The following is a 22,549-nucleotide window of genomic DNA, read 5'->3' on the forward strand; positions in this document are numbered from 1 at the left end:
ACAATATACAGTAGGCCTACACTCAGATAAAACGATGCTATCTAAAAACTAACAATATACAGTAGGCCTACACTCAGATAAAACGATGCTATCTAAAAACGAACAATATACAGTAGGCCTACACTCAGATAAAACAGGGCTAAAAACTAACAGGATTCTTTCACTGTTCCCATAGGAGAACCCTTTTTGGTTAGAACCCCTTCTGTGTCCAGGTAGAACCGTTTTGGGCTCCATTCCACAGAGGGTTCTACATGGAACCAAAAAGTTCTCCCCACTGGTGACAGCCAAAGAACCCTGTTGGAACCCCTTTCTCAAAGAGTGTACTCAACAAGTTTAGCCTGTTAAGTTTACACCATTTGAGCCTGGTATTCAAGATAACACGCAACATAGCACCACCACCTTTGAAGGTTGTCATCAACCTCTGCTCAGCCTTAAATCGCAGTGTTCCAAGAACCTCCACCAGGTGTGACTGCAATATCCTCAAATGGACAAAAAGGAGACAGACACAAGGCACCCCACACTCATTTTAGATCCCAAGTGGTCTTTATTTTCATACTGTATGCTCTCTCTCATCACTATCTCCTTTGCCATTTTCTCATGTCTTTACTTGGACTGATATGGGTACAGGGGTATATGTACAGTCAATTTTAGTGTGGTGGAGAAGAGGATGTGGTTACTTGTGGAGGGAGAACAGTGAGGGTGGTGGGTTGAGCAGCTGCAGTGAAGCTGATTGGTTGCCCTGGCTCCTCACATCGTGACTAAAAGAAAGAGATTTAGAAATGAGTTCGACATTACCATAGTTCAACAGCTGAAAATCCGTCATTAACATACTCCCAGAGATAGCAAGTACACTCAAAAATCGCTTCTGCCGTTTGTAAAAAAAACAAACAAATGTCTGTGTCGCCACCGAGCTCTCAGATACCATGCCAGTCTCTCTCTCTATGTACGGTCACTGCTCTCCGGATTCCTTGGGACGTCCTAAACTAACACGAAAGTTAACCATTTTACATTTATACTTGATAGAGGTAGGGACATCCCAAGGATCCCGAATAGCACAGATCCTTTGGGAAAATCTATGAAATCCTCTGTTCGACTGAATGGACATCCCAAGGATTCCAAATAGCGCCTATGAACTCCTCTTTTCAACTGAAAGCCATGGACACAACTCTTATTGGTTGTCTGATGTACTACTGGGAACTGTTAACAACATTTAGATCTGTATTCAGCGAGATAAGATAACATACCATACCATGAGGTGTTGAAAGAAAGACAATTACCTATAGATTGGACATCATCTTTTCTAGGCCATTGTCGATAACAGGAAATACACAAGCCGTAGGCTACACCATAGCTCAAAGTGGCTACTTCGGGAATGTGTGCTTGCATGGGAAAAATTGTACGTTTCTAACATTTATGTTTGAGATTGAATTAATATATATATATATAAACTAGGCACATTATTGCATTCATTAACACAGGCGTCACTCAGATGTTAGTAAGGTGTTGGTATCATGTCATGTCAGTCAGTCGTTCAATGCTAGGTAACAGCCACATTGTGGTTCTGTTGCCTAGGCTTAAATACGTCTCTTATCACCCCACATAGCAGGTAGCTCAACGAGTCTGTCAAGTTGTCAGACGCACGCATCAGTTCTTCATGGTCGATTCATTTCAGGAGTTCATATTGTTTCTAGAAACGTTATTGTAGTATGTATATTCGCGCACATGTATTGGGCTATAGAGATGTTTACGATGTAGCCTAACATACGCTGGTTTCAAGATATACAGAACGAAACGAGGAAGGAGCCACGCGCTCGGGTAAGCGCAAATCTTTTAGTAAATTTAGCAAATTCTAGGATCCACATTAACTTTTTGCTTGAAATGTCAAATATGTTTTGCATTTCTTTATTAGCCTACCTGTGAAAATGTTTATAAATATTTATTGTTTCAAAGTTTAAACAAATGTACACATGTCTAACATCTTTCATTGCATTAGTAATGAGTCTCTACTAGAGCGAGAGTTAAAGCTGCAATATGTACATTCTTGGGCTACCCAAACACATTCACATACTTATAGATCATAGTTATAGAGTTACCGATCTGTCATTCTCATTGAAAGCACATCTAAGAAGCGGTAGATATGTTTTATGAAAAATAAGGTCCCACTATTGTTTGTAGAGAAACGCTATAAAGCGTTTTCCTATTGAAAAACGATATGCGGGAACAATAGAGGAAGAGAGGAGCATGTCCAGTCAGTCAGGTCAGAGGCAGTAGAGATGAAAATGCATTATTGATATGTGCATGAATTTTCCATAATGCTGTCCTGCCTGAGCATTCGAAATGGAACAAGTATTTTGGGTGTCAGAAAAAAATGTATGTGAGTAAAATGTACATATTTTCTTTCGGGAATGTAGTGGATTAAAAGTTGTAAAAACTATAAATAGTAAATTAAAGTACAGATACCCCCCCCCCCCCCCCCCCCAAAATGACTTAATTAGTACTTCAAAGTATTTTTACTTAGTTACTTTACACCACTGGTCATGTGTTAATGTTGCTGTTGTAAGTTTACTATACTGTATTCTTTCTATTTATCTTATCAGACATGACACAATGGAAGTTCCCACTGGAAAAATCTATTATATTCTAACCTATTCTAATCTAGGGCTGTAACAGGCTTCTTTTTCATGTCAAGTATGAATGAGTGTGAATATTTCACATATTACGTCTTTATTGTCCTTTTTCTTGAAAATAGTGTGGAATTTACTGTAACCAGGACCATTTTTAGTGATGTAGTTAATCCAGAATGTGTGAATCCCATACTATGGAACTGGCCAGGGTAAATTCAGTTCAATCTCCCTTTCCGCTTGGTCTCAGTGGCTTCCCATTCCTAAGTGAATGTCACTAGGGTGACAAAATAGTTATATAACATTTGGCAAAGCACCAGTCAAGATATCATGTCATATAATAATATAGAAATATATATATAAGATAATATAATATATGCCATTAAGCAGACGTTTTTATCCAAAGTGACTTACAGTCATGTGTGTTTTACAGTCATACATTTGATGTATTGGTAGCCCCGGGAATGTTGTATCATATCATCTCTTATGTAGCACCATTTACATGACTTTGCTAATAAATGCAATGTAAAGCCACCAAGTAGGGTTTATCAAGACTTCATGAAATCTCTATAAAGATTTATAGCCTCATTTGTTGTTAATATAAAGTGGCACTCCTTTTGTTATTGTCTGCTATACTAATGACATTAGTCTAGATGTGACTGGAAATATGGTCATCAACCAGCAATCATCATTAACAAAGCACAGTTACCATGTCGGAAATGTCTGACAAGCATGTGAATGCGGCACGTGTTGCTGCTTAATAGCAGACCAGAAAAGGCTGGTGACACAAGTGTTGTAAGACACTTCCTGTATGTGTCATAGTTGATGTGTGTTTTATGGTTTCTATAGATACAACTGTATTTTATTTAGATTTTACAGTAAGTTGTGAAACTCTCAAATATGGATTCAGTGAATCAACAACTGCACAGACTGGATAGGGATATAGCTATTCATTTCACCTGACAGTGACAATAGACATGTCCAGAGTCCTCCTACTGACTACAGTTGTACCAAAGTGAACATGACAGAGTGATTCTTGAAATATGAGTCTAATATGAAATATTTTTCTCACAGAGGGAGTTGCTTGCTTTAGCAGAACCAACAGTGGAGTCGACCATGGAGATGGAAGAGGACACGACAGTGAACATATCGACAGTCGGTAAAATAACCTTTCTGGACTCTGAGTTCCGTTACACCCTCTTCCCAGTGTTTTACGGTGTTGTGTTCGTCCTTGGTCTGATAGCCAACAGTTACGTGCTGTTCGTGCTGCAGCGCCTGCGCAACGCCAAGGCCATGAATGAGATCCGCATCTACATGGCCAACCTGACTGTTGCCGACCTCCTCTTCGTGTGCGCCCTCCCCTTCTGGATTGGCTACTACCACCACCGCGGTGACTGGCGCTACGGCGACATCCTGTGCCGCGTCACCGGGGCGTTCTTCTTCATCAACACCTACTGCTCCATCCTCTTCCTCGCCGCCATCAGCGTCAACCGTTACTGGGCCATCACACGCCCGCTGGATGCCGCCTCGTCTGACCATTGGCGCCGCGGGGTGGCCATCACGGTGGTCATCTGGGCGCTCACTCTGTCCATGTCCGTGCCGTACCTCTTGGAGACGGGCATCCAGGTGGACGACAGCAACGTGTCGCGCTGCTTTGAGGGCTACCACAACAAGACTGACGACGAGAAGCGGACTGTGGCCACCACCCACCTCATCATCGTGGGGTGCTTCATCTTGGTCTTCTTCCTCGTAGTAATCTGTAACCTGCTCATCGCCCGTGCCCTGCTCACCCAGTCCCCTACCCAGACTCGGGGCTCCAGTTCATCCCAGCTCCGGGGGGTGAAGGGCCAGGCCTTGCAGATGCTGTGTGCCGTGGTGGGGGTGTTTGTGGTGTGCTTCCTCCCCCACCACGTGGTCCAGGGTCCCTGGACTCTGGCTGTACTGGATATCAAGGAGGGCTGGGGAAGAATGGACTGGGGCCAGCGGACCAGGCAGTGGCTTAACGACGCCCACCAGGTCACCTTGATGCTGATGGGGCTCAACTGCCTCCTGGACCCTGTGGTGTACTGCTTCGCCACCAGGAAGTTCCGCATGTACATCAAGGACAATCTGAAAAAGGTGGGGAGGGGCAAAGGATGCTCGGAAACAGCCATCACACACATTTCTATGGTGGAGTGCAAGAATGTGAGCCAGCGGCTCCATAGCGAACAGCAGCAGCTGAAGGTTTAAATCTCTAGATGACATGGTATTGTAGATATTGTGTCTAATGCTAATACTGTTGTTAGTAACCACATCCTCAGGATGCTTCATTCCATCACACCCACACCTAACAATGAACACATAGTGCAGAACATGCACTCTGCTATGTAGCCTCGTGTTCATTCAGACACATCACATGAACAGATGCACCACCACACAGCCCCACCCAGAGTATGATTCCCCTCTAGATTTCCTTCCTATAGGGATTTGTCCTGGCCACTGTGCCAGCTATAATCAGTGCTTTAAAGAATCTTTGGACCATTGATTCTTTGTTTTCACATTTCAGATGTACTGTACATTGTATCTCACACTTTGTTATTGTGACTTCAATTTAATCACGTTTCTTCCTGTTCTTCCAGTGTAATCAGAGAAGAGAAGCAGACGTTTTATAGGGAACAGGAGCTTCTATAAAAGATTGCAAAATATCTCTACAAACTCAGTCCCAAGCCACTAGACTAGATCCTTAGATAAAATGGATATCAAATTACATTTTAAATATCACATGCACAGAATGCAACAGGTGTAGGTAGACCTTACAGTGAATTGCTTACTTACAAGCCCTTAACCAACAATAGTCCTACCACTGTTGGAGCCTTCTAAATTGGGTGCTGAACAATAGCTCTATAAACTCAGTCCCAAGCCACTAGACTAGATGGTTAGATAGAATATATATGGTGCATATAGTCAGATTGTCCTACCACTGTTTGAGCCTTCTAAATTTGGGTGCTGAACAATAGCAATTCATTTAAAAAAATCATTGTTCTTGAGCACCTAATATGGACATATATTCACACATAAAAATGAGGTTTTCAGGATGCTGGCTGTCCGTCAAGTTCATGCATGTTGTGATAAACTAAGCTTTGTAATGAACTGAAACTGTAATTGTGAAACTAAGAATTGCATTGGCACAGATGTCAGTTCAACGTCTAGTATTGATTAACATTTGGTTGAGTTGTCTTCTAAATTGGGTGCTGAACAATAGCTGGTCGTGAGCAAGGAATAAAAAAAATCCTTGTTCTTGAGCACCTAATATGGACACATATTAATAACAATGAGCTTTTTAGGATGCTGGCTCTCCGTAAAGTTTGTAATGAAATGAAACTGTAATTGCCAAATGAGCTATGCAGGATTGCGTTGATTTTAGCCTACATATTATTTTAGCCTACTCTCACATGTGGTACGATGTGAAATTGTATACGTTTTGCAATTTTTGTAAGATTGCAAATGAAATACTGTGAGGCAAAAAGTACTTTCGGTCACACTTTTATTTGGACAGTCTGGATAACCCATCTAGAGATTCTGTACATACTATGAATAAACTTATCTGTTGATAAGAAATTGCTTGCTAAGGTTACGCTTATGGTTAGAATAAGTGTTAGCTTAAAACCTGTTAAGGAAGTTGAGAATTCAAGCAGCTTTTCGCAGCTTTTTGTTAAAAATCGCGCAACATTTCAGCACCCTGCTATTCATGCCAGGAATATAGTATATGCATATGATTAGTATGTGTGGATAGAAAACACTCAGCCATTTCTAAAACTGTTTAAATCACGGCTGTGACTATTACAGAACGTGCGTTTCATCGAAAAGTGCAGGGAAAACTGATCACTGAAAATTGAAAAATATATCTATCCGCGACTTCAAGGAATTGTTCAAAGTGAACCGAATTAAATAGGGCCGAGGTTACAGTGCCTACAGCTTCCACACGATGTCTATAGTCTTGTCATTTGATTCAGCTTTGATTCTTGGTCGAACCGATTCAAGGGAACTCATTCCCTCCAGTCTCCGACCGGATGTTTTGGTCGACCTCTCTTCAGACATGTTTTTCTACACGGACAGCTAAAGAAATTACATCGCCTCCTGATGAATTTTATCACTTATTAACGTGTACTAATACCTAAAGTTGCATTAGAACAGTATTTCGAAGTGTTTTGTGAAAGTTTATCGTCGACTTTTTGAATTTTAAAAAATGACGTTACGTTATGAAACGCTATTTTTTTCCGTTTATCACACAGTATTCTTAGATTGATATCTAGGCTATATATGGACCGATTTAATCGAAAAAAGACCCTAAATGATGTTTATGGGACATCTAGGAGTGCCAAGAAAGAAGCTCGTCAAAGGTAATGAATGTTTTATATTTTATTTCAGCGTTTTGGTTTGCGACGGCTAACGCAAAATCTGTCGTGTTAGGTGACGTTGCAGTATTTTGAGGGTGTATGGTATCAGATAATAGCTTCTCATGCTTTCGCCGAAAAGCATTTTACAAATCTGACTTGGTGGATAGATTCACAACGAGTGTAGCTTTAATTCAGTATATTGTATGTAAATTTTAATGAAAGTTTGAGGTTTATCAACCTCTATAGGTGGCGCTCTTGAACATTTCCGCTGATTGTGGTCCCCACCTCGGGACCACGTCCTTAAGAAGTTTTAAGGGTTAAGGTTAGGATAAGGGTTATGTTTAAGATTAGGGTTAAGTGCTAGTGGATAGTTGAAATGTTAGTGATATTATTGTTACAGCTACTTATTGCACAGAATGAGGGAATAATACACTTCACTGCCCTTTTTAAAAGGCTGGTAACCATGTGATGAACTTGATGACTTCTCAACCGCCAGCTACTGAAGTAGTAACAGAGACGTGAGGGTTATGAAGTTAATAGACCTCTGGTATAAATGTTGCAGTAACTCTATGTTTTTGATGCATTTAAAACATATTGTTTAACACGCTGTACTGCATCATTCTCAATGTAAATATGATTTGACAGATACATTACAGTTCAAAAGTTTGGGGTCACTTAGAAATGTCGTTGTTTTTGAAAGAAAAGCTCATTTTTAATCCATTAAAATAACATCAAGTTGATTTGAAATACAGTGTAGACATTGGTAATGTTGTAAATGACTATTGTAGCTGGAAACGGCAGATTTTTTATGGAATATCTACATATTATGAGCAGCCATCACTCCTGTGTTCCAACGGCACGTTGTGTCAGCTAATCCAAGTTGATGTTGGCCTACAAGGCCAGCATCCCAGAGTCACCTCTTTATTGTTGACGTTGAGACTGGGGTTTTACGGGTACTATTTAATGAAGCTGTCAGTTGAGGACTTGTGAGGCGTGTCCAACTAGTCCAAAAAAGGCCCGTTTTATTGCTTCTTTAATCAGGACAACAGTTTTCAGCTGTGCTAACATAATTGCAAAAGGGTATTCTAATGATCAATTATCCTTTGAAAATTATAAACTTGGATTAGCTAACACAATGTGGCATTTGAACACAGGAGTGACGGTTGCTGATAATGGGCCTCTGTACACCTATGTAGATATTCCATTAAACATCAACCGTTTCCAGTCTCAATAGTCATTTACAACATTAACATTGTCCACACTGTGTTTCTGATCAATTTCTTTCAAAAACAAGGACATTTCTATGTGGCCCCAAACTTTTGAACGGTAGTGTATATTGTTGTTGAAATGCCTGTTTTTTGTTTCACAATATTTCTTTAATTCAAAGCTTCCATTAAAAGATTCCCGAGAAATATCACATCAGCTCGTTTTTTTTGTATGTGTTTTTAAATTGAACCTTTATTTAACTAGGCAAGTCAGTTAAGAACAAATTCTTATTTACAATGACGGCCTACCCCGGCCAAACCCGGACAACGATGGGCCAATTGTGTGCTGCCCTATTGGACTCCCAATCATGGCCGGATGTGATACAGCGTGGATGAATGCAGACAAACAAGAAAAATAAGACTTTTCAAACCTCTTTACTTTTTAGAGATCAAGACTAGCTTCTCTTTAAATATGAAACAATCTAACCCTCTTAAGGACAGTTTCTCTGACACAGATTAAACATAGTCCTGGATGAAAAAGCATGGTCAATAGAGTATCTGTCGAAATAGTTTTTAAGTCCAGGACTATGTTTAATCTGTGTCTGGGAAACTGCCCCACAGTGTTTTAGAATGAGCAAAGGAGGATTTAACTAAAGAATATTGACATAAGATGGCGCCGATACAGATGGCAGCTAAGCTCAAGTCCTTAGGAAACTGTGCAGTATTTTGTTTTTATGTATTATGTCTTACATTGTTAGCCCAGAAAACCTTAAGTGTTATTACATACAGTCGGGAAGAACTATTGGATATCAGAGAGACGTCAACTAACCAGCACAACCAGCACTACGACCAGGAATACAACTTTCCCAAAGCGGATCCTCTGTCTGCACTTCCCAGGGCATTTGAATTGATTCCAGAGGCCGACCCAAAACAACACCGTCAGAGGAGAGGGTGCCGGAGCGGTCTTCTAGTGGGGCTTCAGATGTGCGCACACCACCCACCGCTTCCGAGGATATTACTCGCTAGTGTCCAGTCCCAAGTTAACAAAGTCGACAAAATTGGGGCAAGAGTTGCTTTCCAAAGAGATATCCGGGATTGTAACATACTCTGTTTCACGGAGACATGGCTAGCTGGGGACATGCCGTTGGAGTTCGTACAACCAACAGGATTTTCAGTGCATCACACCAACAGGAACAAACATCTCCCTGGTAAGAAGAAGGGCAGGGATGTATGTTTCATGATTAACGGCTCATGGTGTAATTGTAACAACATACAAGAACTCAAGTCCTTTTGTTCACCTGACCTAGAATTCCTCACAATGAAATGCCGACCGTATTATCTCGCAGGAGAACTCTCCTCGGTTATCATCACAGCCGTGTATATCCCCCCGCAAGCGGATACCAAGACGGCCATCGAGGACCTTCACTGGACTTTATGCAAACTGGAAACCATATATCCCGTGGCTGCATTTATTGTACCTGGGGATTTTAACAAAGCTAATCTGAAAACAAGGCAATCTAAATTCTATGAGCATATCGATTGCAGTACACAAGCGAGTAACACTTTCGACCACTGCTACTCTAACATCCGCAACGCATACAAGGCCCTCCCCTCCTTTTGGCAAATCTGACCATGTCTCCATATTGTTGCTCCCCTCCTATAGGCAGAAACTAAAACAGGAAGTGCCCGTGCTAGGTCTATCCAATGCTGGTCTGACCAATCGGATTACACGCTTCAAGATTGCTTCGATCACGTGGACTGGGATATGTTCCGGGTAGCCTCAGACAATAACATTGACGTATATGCTGACTCTGTGAACGAGTTTATAAGGAGATGTTGTACCCACTGTGACTATTAAAACCTTCCCGAACCAGACACCATGGATTGATGGCAGCTTTCCTGCAAAACTGAAAGCATGTGCCACCGCATTTAATCATGGCATGGCGACTGGAAACATGACCGAATACAAACAGCGTAGTTATTCCCTCCGTAAGGCAATTAAACAAGCAAAGTGTCACTTTATAGACCAAGTGGAGTCGCAATTCAACTTTTCAAACACGATACGTATATGGCAGGGTCTGCAGTCAATCACGGATTACAAAAACATAACCAGCCCCGTCGCAGACATTGATATCTTGCTCACAGACAAATTAAACAACTTCTTTGCACATTCTGAGGACAATACAGTGCCACACCAGCTGGATACAGGTGTGTTTAGAGACATATTCAATCAATCTCTATCCCAGTATGCTGTACCCACATGCTTCAAGATGGCCACCATTGTTCCTGTTCCCAAAAAGGGTTATCCTATGGGGACAGACAAAGATCCCTTTTGGAACCCTTTTCGTAAGAGTTTAGTCTGGATCTGTAATCTGTGTTTATTTGAGTAACACAAAGTAGTTTATCATGTCCCCTCCTATCTTCCTAGAGGGACTCTCCAATGTGTTGGTGTCATCCACACCCAAGGACCTAGTCACATGGAGGGGCAGAGTGTCATCCTGTACTGTCAGGCCACCTCCCACCCCCCCTCTGTTGTCTGGAGCTGGAGCAGGTTGGATGAGCAGGGTGGTTGGCAGGAGGTGGGCATCGGGTGAGAGCTGACCCTAAGCATAGCAAAGAAGAGTGGGCAGTACTTTTGCCAGGCTTACAGCAACATCTCTGTCCTGAATGCAGCAGCAACAAAGCCCCTCCCACACAGTCTATATTGTCTACTTCCCCATGACTGGTAATCTACTCATCAATCACAACATCCACCTTATTTCTCATATGAGTCCAACACATTTAACTTTCTCTCAGCTCAAGATGGGGGAACAGCTCAGTTTGAGGAAATTCTGAACGATAATGAGATTTGTTCCATTAGTAGAGAACTGAGCTGATGACGATGATGTGTGGTAATGGTGGTGTGATAGTGACAATGTACCAAAAGAAAAGATAATGTACTGGGGTGGTCCCTCTCACATTGTCAAATAAAATAAAATAAAATGTTATTGGTCATATACACATTGTTAGCAGATGTTATTGTGAGTGTAGCGAAGTGCTTATGCTTCTAGATCCGACAGTGCAGCAGTATCTAACAGGTAATGTCTAACAATTCCACAACAAAACCTAATACACACAGTCTAGTAAAGGAATGGGATGAGAATATATAAGTATGAAATATATGGATGAGCAGTGACAGAGCGGCTAAGATGCAATAGATAGTAAAGGATACAGTATACAGTATATACAGTGGAAGTCGGAAGTTTACATACACTTAGGTTGGAGTCATTAAAACTTGTTTTTCAACCACTCCACAAATTTCTTGTGAACAAACTATAGTTTTTGCAAGTCGGTTAAGACATCTGCTTTGTGCATGGCACAAGTCATTTTTCCAACAATTTTTTAAAGACAAATTACTTCACTCATAATTCACTGTATCACAATTCCAGTGGGTCATAAGTTTATATACACTAAGTTGACTGCCTTTAAACAGCTCGTAAAAATCGCAAAAATGATGTCATGGCTTTAGAAGCTTCTGTAGGCTAGTTGACATAATTTGAGTCAATTGGGCCTGTGGGTGTATTTCAGGGCCTACCTTCAAACTCAGTGCCGCTTTGCATGACATCATAGGAAAATCAAGAGAAATCAGCCAAGAACTCAGAAAAAAAACTGTAGACCCCCATAAATCTGGTTAATCCAGAGCAATTTCTAACGCCTTGTAAAACATTAATCTGTACAAACAATAGTATGCAAGTATAAACACCATGGGACCACGCAGCTTTCATACCGCTCAGGAAGGAGACGCGTTCTGTCTCCTAGAGATGAACGTACTTTGGTGCGAAAAGTGCAAATCAATCCCAGAACAATAGCAAAGGACCTTGTGAAGATGCTGGAGGAAACAGGTACAAAAGTATCTATATCTACAGTAAAATGAGTCCTATATCGACATAACCTGAAAGGCCGCTCAGCAAGGAAGAAGCCACTGCTCCGAATCCGCCATAAAAAAGCCAGACTACGGTTTGCAACTGCACATGGGGACAAAGATCATACTTTTTGGAGAAATGTCCTCTGGTCTGATGAAACAAAAATAGAACTGTTTGACCATAATGACCATCTTTATGTTTGGAGGAAAAAGGGGGAGGCTTGCAAGCAGAAGAACACCATCCCAACTGTGAAGCACGGGGGTGGCAGCATCATGTTGTGGGGACGATTTTGTGTAGGTGGCATCATGAGGTCGGAAAATGATATGGATATATTGAAGCAACATCTCAAAACCTCAGTCAGGAAGTTAAATCTTGGTCGCAAATAGGTCTTCCAAATGGACAATGACCCCAAGCATACTTCCAAAGTTGTTGCAAAATGGCTTAAGGACAACAAAGTCAAGGTATTGTAGTGGCCATCACAAAGCCCTGACCTCAATCCAATCAATTTGTGAGCATAACTGAAAAAGTGTGTTGCGAGCAAGGAGGCCAACAAACCTGACTCAGTTACACCAGCTCTGTCAGGAGGAATTGGCCAACATTCACCCAACTTATTGTGGTAAGCTTGTGGGAGGCTACCCGAAATGTTTGACCCAAGTAAAAAATTTAAAGGCAATGCTACCAAATACTAATTGAGTGTATGTAAACTTCTGACCCACTGGGAATGTGATGAAAGAAATTAAAGCTAAAACATAAAATTCTCTCTACTATTATTCTGATATTTCATATTCTTTAAATAAAGTTGTGATCCTAACTGACCTAATAATGGGTATTTTTTACTAGTATTAAATGTCTGGAATTGTGAAAAACGGAGTTTAAATGTATTTGGCTAATGTGTATGTAAACTTCCGACTTCAACTGTACATATGAGATGAGTAACGCGAGATAGGTAAACATTATTAAAGTGGAATTATTAAAGTGACTAGTGTTCCATTTATTAAAGTGGCCAATGATATCAAGTCTGTAGGTAGGCAGCCGCCTCTCTGTGCTAGTGATGGCTGTTTAACAATCTGATGGCCTTGAGATTAAAGCTGTTTTTCAATCTCTCTGTCCCAGCTCTGATGCACCTGTATAGACCTCGCCTTCTGGATGGAAGCGGGGTGAACAGGTAGTGGCTCGGGTGGTTATTGTCCTTCATTATCATTTTTGCCTTCCTGTGATATCGGGTGTTGTAGGGGTCCTGGAGGGCAAGTAGTTTGCCCCCAGTGATGTGTTATGCAGACCTGACAACCCTCTGGAGAACCCTCCGTTTGTCGGCGGTGCAGTTGCCATACCAGGCGGTGATACAGCCCGACAGGATGCTCTCGTTTGTGCACCTGTAAAAGTTAGTGAGACACATTTTTTCAGCCTCCTGAGGTTGAAGTGGCGCTGTTACGTGTACGTAGACCAGTTTGTTGGTTGATATGTACACCAAGGAACTTACAACTTTCCACCTGGGCTGGGGCAGAATGGACTGGGGCCAGCGAACCAGACAGTGGCTTAACGACGCCCACCAGGTCACCTTGATGCTGATGGGGCTCAACTGCCTCCTGGACCCTGTGGTGTACTGCTTCGCCACCAGGAAGTTCCGCATGTACATCAAGGACAATCTGAAAAAGGTGGGGAGGGGCAAAGGATGCTGGGAGACAGCCATCACACACATTTCTATGGTGAAGTGCAAGAATGTGAGCCAGCGGCTCCATAGCGAACAGCAGCAGCTGAAGGTTTAAATCTCTAGATGACATGGTATTGTAGATATTGTGTCTAATGCTAATACTGTTGTTAGTAACCACATCCTCAGGATGCTTCATTCCATCACACCCACACCTAACAATGAACACATAGTGCAGAACATGCACTCTGCTATGTAGCCTCATGTTCATTCAGACACATCACATGAACAGATGCACCACCACACAGCCCCACCCAGAGTATGGTTCCCCTCTAGATTTCCTTCCTGTAGGGATTTGTCCTGGCCACTTCGCCAGCTATAATCAGTGCTTTAAAGAATCTTTGGACCATTGATTCTTTGTTTTCACATTTCAGATGTACTGTACATTTTATTTCACAATGTATCTTACACTTTGGTCTTGTGACTGACTTGCGACTTCAATTTCATCACTGCTGTTTCTTCCTGTTTTTCTAGTGTAATCAGCAGATGTTGTATAGGGAACAGGAGCTTCTATAAATGACAGCACGATAGCTATATAAACTCAGTTCCAAGCCACAAGACTAGATGGTTAGATACAATTGATATGGTACATATAGTCAGATTGTTCTATCACTGTTGGAGCCTTCTAATTGGGTGCTGAATAATAGCCGGTCATTAAACAATAATCAATTTTAAAAAGCCTTGGTCTTGAGCACCTAGCATGGGGGTTGCTTCATCTTGGTCTTCTTTCTCGTAGTAGTCTGTAACCTGCTCATCTCCCGCGCCCTGCTCACTCAGTCCCCTACCCAGACTCGGGGTTCCAAATCATCCAAGCCCCGGGGGGTGAAGGGTCCTGCAGACGCTGCGCTGTGGTGGGGGTGTTCGTGGTGTGCTTCTTCCCCTACCACATGGTACAGGGCCACTTGTACTGGAGATTTTATGAAAATAAAAAAAGCAGATGTTTCCTATGTGAGAGATTTGAAAGATGGTAATTCTTATCTCCCCTGTATCTGCATTGTCATGCTTCCTTTTGAAGGGGAAATCCAGAATTGGTAGATCATTTTTTTTTACTTTTAAATTAAATATTTATAGCTATTGATTCTTTAATAATATTACTTTTAAACGTGTGTGTTTGTGTGTGAGACTGTCTTCCCTCCAAGGTTTAAATTGTTCTGTCTGTGCCACTGAAGTTACGCTGCCTGCTTCCTACCTACAACAGTCCTGGCTGTTGCTATGGGGACCACACTGTCAGCCGCCAACACATTTCACCCAGAGGTCTCTGACTGTCTCTCCATGGTCCCAGTAGCCGGCTGTAACTAGTTCTGTTGTCATGGGGATGGTTCCCTGTTAATATGTAGTTCCTATCGCAAGCATGGAACAGTGAAAAAAACATTTTTATCCATTATTTTACCAGGTACGTTGACTGGGAATACATTCTCATTTGCAGCAACAACCTGTGGAATTTAAATAGGGGAGATGAGTGGGATGAATGAGCCAATTGTAAACTGGGGATTATTATGTGACTGTGATGGTTTGAGGGGCAGATTGGGAATTTAGCAAGGACACCAGGGTGTCACCACCCCTGCAATAATTGCCATGCGATCGTTTATGACAGAGAGTCAGGAAACTCAGAGAGTCAGGAAACCTGTTTAACATCCCATCCGAAAGATCGCAACCTACACAGGGCAGTGTCCCCAATCACTGCCCTGGGACATTGGGATACTTTTTCTTAGACCAGAGGAAAGAGTGCCTCCTACTGGCCCTCCAAAACCACTTCCAGCAGCATCTGGTCTCCCATCCAGGAAGTGACCAGGACCAACCCTGCTTAACTTCAGAAGCAAGCCAGCAGTGGTATGCAGGGTGGTATGCTGCTGATGTGAATGGGTCCTCATAAACACATGGAAACTCAACTAGCTCATTGTAAATAGGCCTAAGTGCAACTTCTATTTATGCTGCAGCTAAGAATGGATAAATAAATTCCATGGGAATGCATCCACTGTGTGAGCTCTGCAAATGGAAACGTGATGTGTTCTGCGTTGCTCCGGTAGCTCTGTCCCCTCCCATGACATGAGTAGGTCAGATCACATCATTCAGTGGAACCTCTTGACCTGTTTAGTGTACATAGTAATATGTTCAAGATTAAATATTTATGAAAGAATGCACAAAAATATGTCTGCATGTCTCTTTAGGGGTAGGAACTAAAAGAAGAAACCAGACCAGTGGCCTTGTGGTGAGAGTGTCTGCCCTGTGTTTGGAAGGTTGGTGGTCCAACTACCAGTTGTCATGACAAAGTCTACATTTGGGACATGATACCTCTCTGCTTGGTACTGGATTGGGCCTAAGGTCATGTGATAGACTAACATTCTTTTCAGGGGGTGTACATCAAGCTGCCTCATGCTACAGAAACAGGAAATGGACCATTCTGGTTCAGACAAGCCTTACTTACTTACTTGAACTTAAAGAACAAGACTTACATGCAATGATAACTTCTCAATGGCTTCATCTTTCTGTTTTAGATGTCTTACTAGGCATTTTTGAATGTCTTTTCAGTTAAACCATTGACTGTAGGGTATTTCCAAGCCCACCAAGTCATTCTGAGAGAGCCATGTCTATGTCTCCACAGTGATGTGTTCTACAAAGGACAACTTAAGACAACACAGGTAATTAACCACCCTGCTCTAGAATCTTATGGATTTGGCCACTAGGTGGTGCCCTATCCTCATCTATTTAGACAGTTTCCCCATCAGCCATAAGTGGCAGAATAAAGAGCACACACATCTCCTATTGGCTGAGATTCCTACCTGTCCAATACGGACACTGAATGGGCTTCTGAGTTATTCACGTTCACCAGGGAAAGACTGCAAAGGTTAACAAAGGCTCAGTATGTTTTGTGTCTCTCTGGCATCATACGGTCTGTCTCTGGTATTGTATTGTCTGTCTCTAGTGTCGTATTGTGTCTCTCTGGTATTGTATTGTCTGTCTCTAGTGTCGTATTGTGTCTCTCTGGTATTGTATTGTCTGTCTCTCTGGTGTCGTATTGTGTATCACTGGTGTCGTATTGTGGTGCTCCTAATACCACCCTCTGGTGCTCCTAATACCACCCTCTGGTGCTCCTAATACCACCCTCTGGTGCTCCTAATACCACCCTCTAGTGCTCCTAATACCACCCTCTGGTGCTCCTAATACCACCCCCTGGTGCTCCTAATACCACCCTCTAGTGCTCCTAATACCACCCTCTGGTGCTCCTAATACCACTCCTAATACCACCCTCTGGTGCTCCTAATACCACCCTCTGGTGCTCCTAATACCACCCTCTGGTGCTCCTAATACCACCCCCTGGTGCTCCTAATACCACCCTCTGGTGCTCCTAATACCACCCTCTAGTGCTCCTAATACCACCCTCTGGTGCTCCTAATACCACTCCTAATACCACCCTCTGGTGCTCCTAATACCACCCTCTGGTGCTCCTAATACCACCCTCTGGTGCTCCTAATACCACCCTCTAGTGCTCCTAATACCACCCTCTGGTGCTCCTAATACCACTCCTAATACCACCCTCTGGTGCTCCTAATACCACCCTCTGGTGCTCCTAATACCACCCTCTGGTGCTCCTAATACCTCCCTCTGGTGCTCCTAATACCACCCTCTGGTGCTCCTAATACCACCCTCTGGTGCTCCTAATACCACCCTCTGGTGCTCCTAATACCACCCTCTAGTGCTCCTAATACCACCCTCTGGTGCTCCTAATACCACCCTCAGGTGCTCCTATGACTGTGTACACCTTGAGCTTGATATTATTCGTTTACAGTTGAGTAGCTGTTCTATCTCTCAAGCATACATTTTTTTTACGAGCATTATACCCGCGGGTGCAATAGTTATTTGGCTATTACAAAAATAAAATGCATTATGGTGATTACCTGGATAAAAGGCCAGGAAAGATAGGGACCAATACATGATTGGTACATCCGTTTTGTTATTTTTAAATTATTGATTTTTCAAGAATATAACTTCTAAATGCCTCATGAGCTATGTTCAACTGTTTGGTTTTGAATCGCTGATTTCCCCTTGAACCCTCCTGCTGTGTTCAGGTCAAATTTGACCGATTTTCAAGTTCTCTCTCGGAAAATTGCAGTTAATTTCATCTGATTGTCATAAGGTTCCATGACTTTTTCCACACAGAGCATCTGAACACACAAAATATATTTTGGATGGTTTTCATTACATTTCGGGTGTTTAATTTAACTTTTGTACACCTGTGGTGTTCAGTCATTAGAAATGAATGGGTGAGACTACAATTAGTGTATTAAACTGAGTTCAGGCACATGCCCATTCATCAGATGGACACACTTCCTCTCCCAGACCCCCACATGCATGTGTGTTTGAACACACACACACACACACACACACACACACACACACACACACACACACACACTCTTGCAGCTCTGGTATATAAAGATTTTTTGAGGCCTTTCTCACAATTAATTCTGTGGCAGCACAATGACCAAATAATATACTGTATGTGAAGCTGTTGATCATATCTTTGATCATGACACTGGTGAGGAGGAGAGATACCTTGTTAAACTTTGAGTCCTTGTTAAACTTTGAGTCCTTGTTAAACTTTGAGTCCTTGTTTAACTTTGACACAAAGTAGTTTATGATCAAAGCACAATATGTTTCATCTGACTATTTGTTATAGTCTAAATAATCAATACATTCTGCTTTTTTTTAAACTTAAAAACGAGTTGTATGAGCTCAGGTCAACAAGGCCTACAGGCCATAAATAGCAAATAGAAGTTCAAAACTTGTAATGTTCACAATAACTTAAATTGATAAAAAGATGTAACACAACATTAGGTGATAATATATGTATTATTATGGATTTATAATCAGCTATAATGGGGAGGTCATTTTGGACCGGAATCACAGAATGAATCAACTTGACACGAACACGACAGGAGGGTTAAAGACTCTGAAAGATGACCAGTATCGAATCAATGTGCAGGGATACCAAGTAGTTGAGGTAATTGAGGTATTATGTACCTGTAGGTAGGGATAAAAGTGACTAGGCAATCAGGATAGATAATAAACAGAGTTGTAGCATTGTGTGTGAAGAGTGTCACAGTGTGTCTGTTTGTGTGTGTGTGTGAAGAGTGTCACAGTGTGTCTGTTTGTGTGTGTGTGTGTGAAGAGTGTCACAGTGTGTCTGTTTGTGTGTGTGTGTGTGTGTGTGTGTGTGTGTAGCATCAATATGCATGCATGTGTGTGAGTTTGTGTGGCGTCAACATGAGTGTGTGTGTGTGTGTTTTGTGTGTGTGTGCATATTTGCACTGAGTATAACAAACATTAGGAACAATTTCTTAATATTGCGTTGCAACCCCCCTACACACACAAACCGGTGAGCCTGGCACCTACTATCATATCCCCCGTTCAAAGACACTTAAATCTTTCATCTTGCTCATTCACCCTCTGAATGGTACACATAAACAAGCCATGTCTCAATTGTTTCAAGGCTTAATTCTTTAATTCTTTAAAGTCTAAGCTATTGGGAGGGGGGGGTTCTACGTTGACATCGGGATTTTGTTTTAAGATGGTCATAGTATGGATTATTTATCTATTTGATAAAAAAATGTAGGAACCCTTTAAGGTATTAAAAAAATGATTGCATTTGGCCATTACTAAGAAACGCCCAAAGAAACGCATTGAATAACGCATTCATAAATGGCAAAAGAGAGTCAAAAATGTATCATAAGAAACAAGGTCTTGAAGTGTTTTTCCATTATCTAGGAGAAATCAGGAAGTCATTTGTTTTTTACACATATTTATCCTCTTTTTTTGGTTTGGCACAAAACTCAAATGTGTTTAAACCAGCACCGATTACCTTCAGATGAGTCCTGTGACGCTTGTGAGTATCGTAGACTAAAACGGACAACACTATTGTGTTTGTGAGTCTCCCCTTCCCATAATAGTTTGTAGGTCAAACCGTTCAGACGCCACAGACGTTGTTGTGAGAAGAATGATTTTCGGGATGCCTCATGGTCTGACAAACACCTCTCTAGTCACTTTTATCCCTACCTACAGGTACATAACACCTCTCTAGCTCTGTCACCTTTCACCGCAGACAAACACCTGCCTAGTCACTTTTATCCCTACCTACAGGTACATAACACCTCTCTAGCTCTGTCACCTTTCACCACAGACAAACACCTGCCTAGTCACTTTTATCCCTACCTACAGGTACATAACACCTCTCTAGCTCTGTCACCTTTCACCGCAGACAAACACCTGCCTAGTCACTTTTATCCCTACCTACAGGTACATAACACCTCTCTAGCTCTGTCACCTTTCACCGCAGACAAACACCTGCCTAGTCACTTTTATCCCTACCTACAGGTACATAACACCTCTCTAGCTCTGTCACCTTTCACCGCAGACAAACACCTGCCTAGTCACTTTTATCCCTACCTACAGGTACATAACACCTCTCTAGCTCTGTCACCTTTCACCGCAGACAAACACCTGCCTAGTCACTTTTATCCCTACCTACAGGTACATAACACCTCTCTAGCTCTGTCACCTTTCACCGCAGACGCAGAAGTGCGACATCGGCGGACACAGAAGATTGAGATGCATCTGATGCAAAAAAACACGTCTAGCTTAAACTGACAGATGTTGTTGGGGATTGTTTTATTATGTCCGTTAGATTGATGCACCGGTTTGTCAATCGACTCTAGGGGTTAACTTGCCCCCCCCCCTTCATCTACACCAGTGGAGGCTCCTCAGAGGAGGAAGGGGAACACCATCCTACTCAGTGAATTTCATACAAATGTAAATAATAAAATATTTTAAAAGTTATCCTTTTTTAGATAAAACTATACTAAATACTGTAGATTCACATCACCAAATAACTGATTAAAACACTGTTTTGCAATGAAGGTCTACAGTAGCCTCAACAGCACTCTGGGGTAGCACCATGACGTAAGCAGAGGACAGCTATTGACCATCCTACCCTGTGTACATTGACTTCAATACAATACCTAGGAGGCTCATGGTTCTCAACCCCTTACATAGACTTACACAGTAAATCTGACGACTTCCGGAGAGTGTCCTCCAACCTATCTTGCAGAATGAACTGACTTGTTGTCCACCTAATCAAAGGATCAGGGAATGAATTTAGTACTGAAAGCATAAGCTACAGCTAGCTAACACTGCAGAGCATAACATGTGTTGACTAGTTGACTCAAAGAGAGAGAAAGACCATTGTTGGACAGTTTTTGAACAAATTAATTAATTCAAAAATGAAGGAGAAGCAGCAGAGAGTGAGAGTGTTAGCTTTATTGCGTTGTATTTTGTTCACTTTCAGTTTCACTTAGCTAGCCTACTCAAACACCCAGCTCAAACAGGGAGGAATGCTATTTATGTTAGCTAGCTGGCGAAAGCTATTCAACACTGGAACTCTTCCAAGTCAAGGTAAGCTTTCAGTTTTATTAATGTATTCCCACCAGGGCTTGCCGGTGTAACTGCTAAACTGATGCTGTTCACTGTACTGTGTGATTGTAGCGGGTTTACTAACACGTTAGTTCTAGTAGCTATGTTGACTATGAAGTTAGATAATATGGTGACATTGACAATGATGTAGGCTGTGTGTAGCGGTTAGCGGTTATGGCATGAATGTTAATGGTAGCAGTTAACGGTTATGGTATGAATGTTAATGGTGGCAGTTAACGGTTATGGTATGAATGTTAATGGTAGCAGTTAACGGTTATGGCATGAATGTTAATGGTAGCAGTTAACGGTTATGGTATGAATGTTAATGGTAGCGGTTAACGGTTATGGTATGAATGTTAATGGAGGCAGTTAACGGTCATGGTATGAATGTTAATGGTAGCAGTTAACGGTTATGGTATGAATGTTAATGGTAGCAGTTAACGGTTATGGTATGAATGTTAATGGTAGCAGTTAACGGTTATGGTATGAATGTTAATGGTAGCAGTTAACGGTTATGGCATGAATGTTAATGGTAGCAGTTAACGGTTATGGTATGAATGTTTAACTTGGATTGTTTTCCTCCTGGTCACAGACAGCTGTTGTGTTGTGCACTGAATTTCACAAGTGAAGGGGAAAAGGTGAGAGGAGGAGAGTGTGTAGAAGCGAGAAAGAATTATGCAAGGAGTGAAGTGATGATGTTCTTTGTATGTGTCTGCTACGAAAGTTAACTGTGTGTGTGGGTGATCAGGGGTGTATTAATTTCTTCAATTCTAAATGTTTACAAATTCATACAAAATTAAAAGCTAAGCTTGAGTCAATAAGTATTGAACCCTTTGTTATGGCCTGCCTAAATAAAGTTCAGGAGTAAAAATGTGCTTATTAAGAAGTTGCATTGACTCTGTGTGCAATAGCAGTGTTTAACATGATTTTTGAATGAGTACCTCATCTCTGTGCCCCAGACATACAATTATCTCTAAGGTCGAGCAGTGAATTCCAAACACAGATTTAACCACAAAGACCAGGGAGATTTTCCAATGTCTCACAAAGAAGGTCACCTATTGGTAGATGGGTAAAAAAAGCAGACATATCCCTTACATATCCCTTATTAATTGCACTTTGGATGGTGTATCAATACACCCAGTCACTACAAATATACAGACCTCCTTCCTAACTCAGTTGTCGGAGAGGAAGGCCAATGGTGACTTTAAAACAGTTACAGAGTTTAATGGCTGTGATATGAGAAACCTAAGGATGGATCAACAATATTGTA

General features: G+C 41.8%; 1 protein-coding gene across 1 annotated transcript; it reads left to right on the top strand.

The window, feature by feature from the left end:
* The first annotated feature begins 1,513 nt into the window (after positions 1–1,513).
* LOC115146519 (platelet-activating factor receptor-like) lies at positions 1,514–8,414 on the top strand. Its single transcript, XM_029688612.2, has 2 exons — positions 1,514–1,815; positions 3,696–8,414. The coding sequence occupies exon 2, from the start codon at positions 3,738–3,740 to the stop codon at positions 4,848–4,850; it is 1,113 nt and encodes a 370-aa protein (XP_029544472.1). The 5' UTR covers positions 1,514–1,815; positions 3,696–3,737; the 3' UTR covers positions 4,851–8,414.
* Positions 8,415–22,549: the final 14,135 nt, after the last annotated feature.

Source organism: Oncorhynchus nerka, linkage group LG18 (genome assembly GCF_034236695.1).
Source record: "Oncorhynchus nerka isolate Pitt River linkage group LG18, Oner_Uvic_2.0, whole genome shotgun sequence".
In the NCBI taxonomy this organism is placed as follows: Eukaryota; Metazoa; Chordata; class Actinopteri; order Salmoniformes; family Salmonidae; genus Oncorhynchus; species Oncorhynchus nerka.

Bases quoted from the DNA above. Each gene is read 5' to 3' on its own strand.
- LOC115146519 (XM_029688612.2), top strand. From the start codon at position 3,738: ATGGAGATGGAAGAGGACACGACAGTGAACATATCGACAGTCGGTAAA.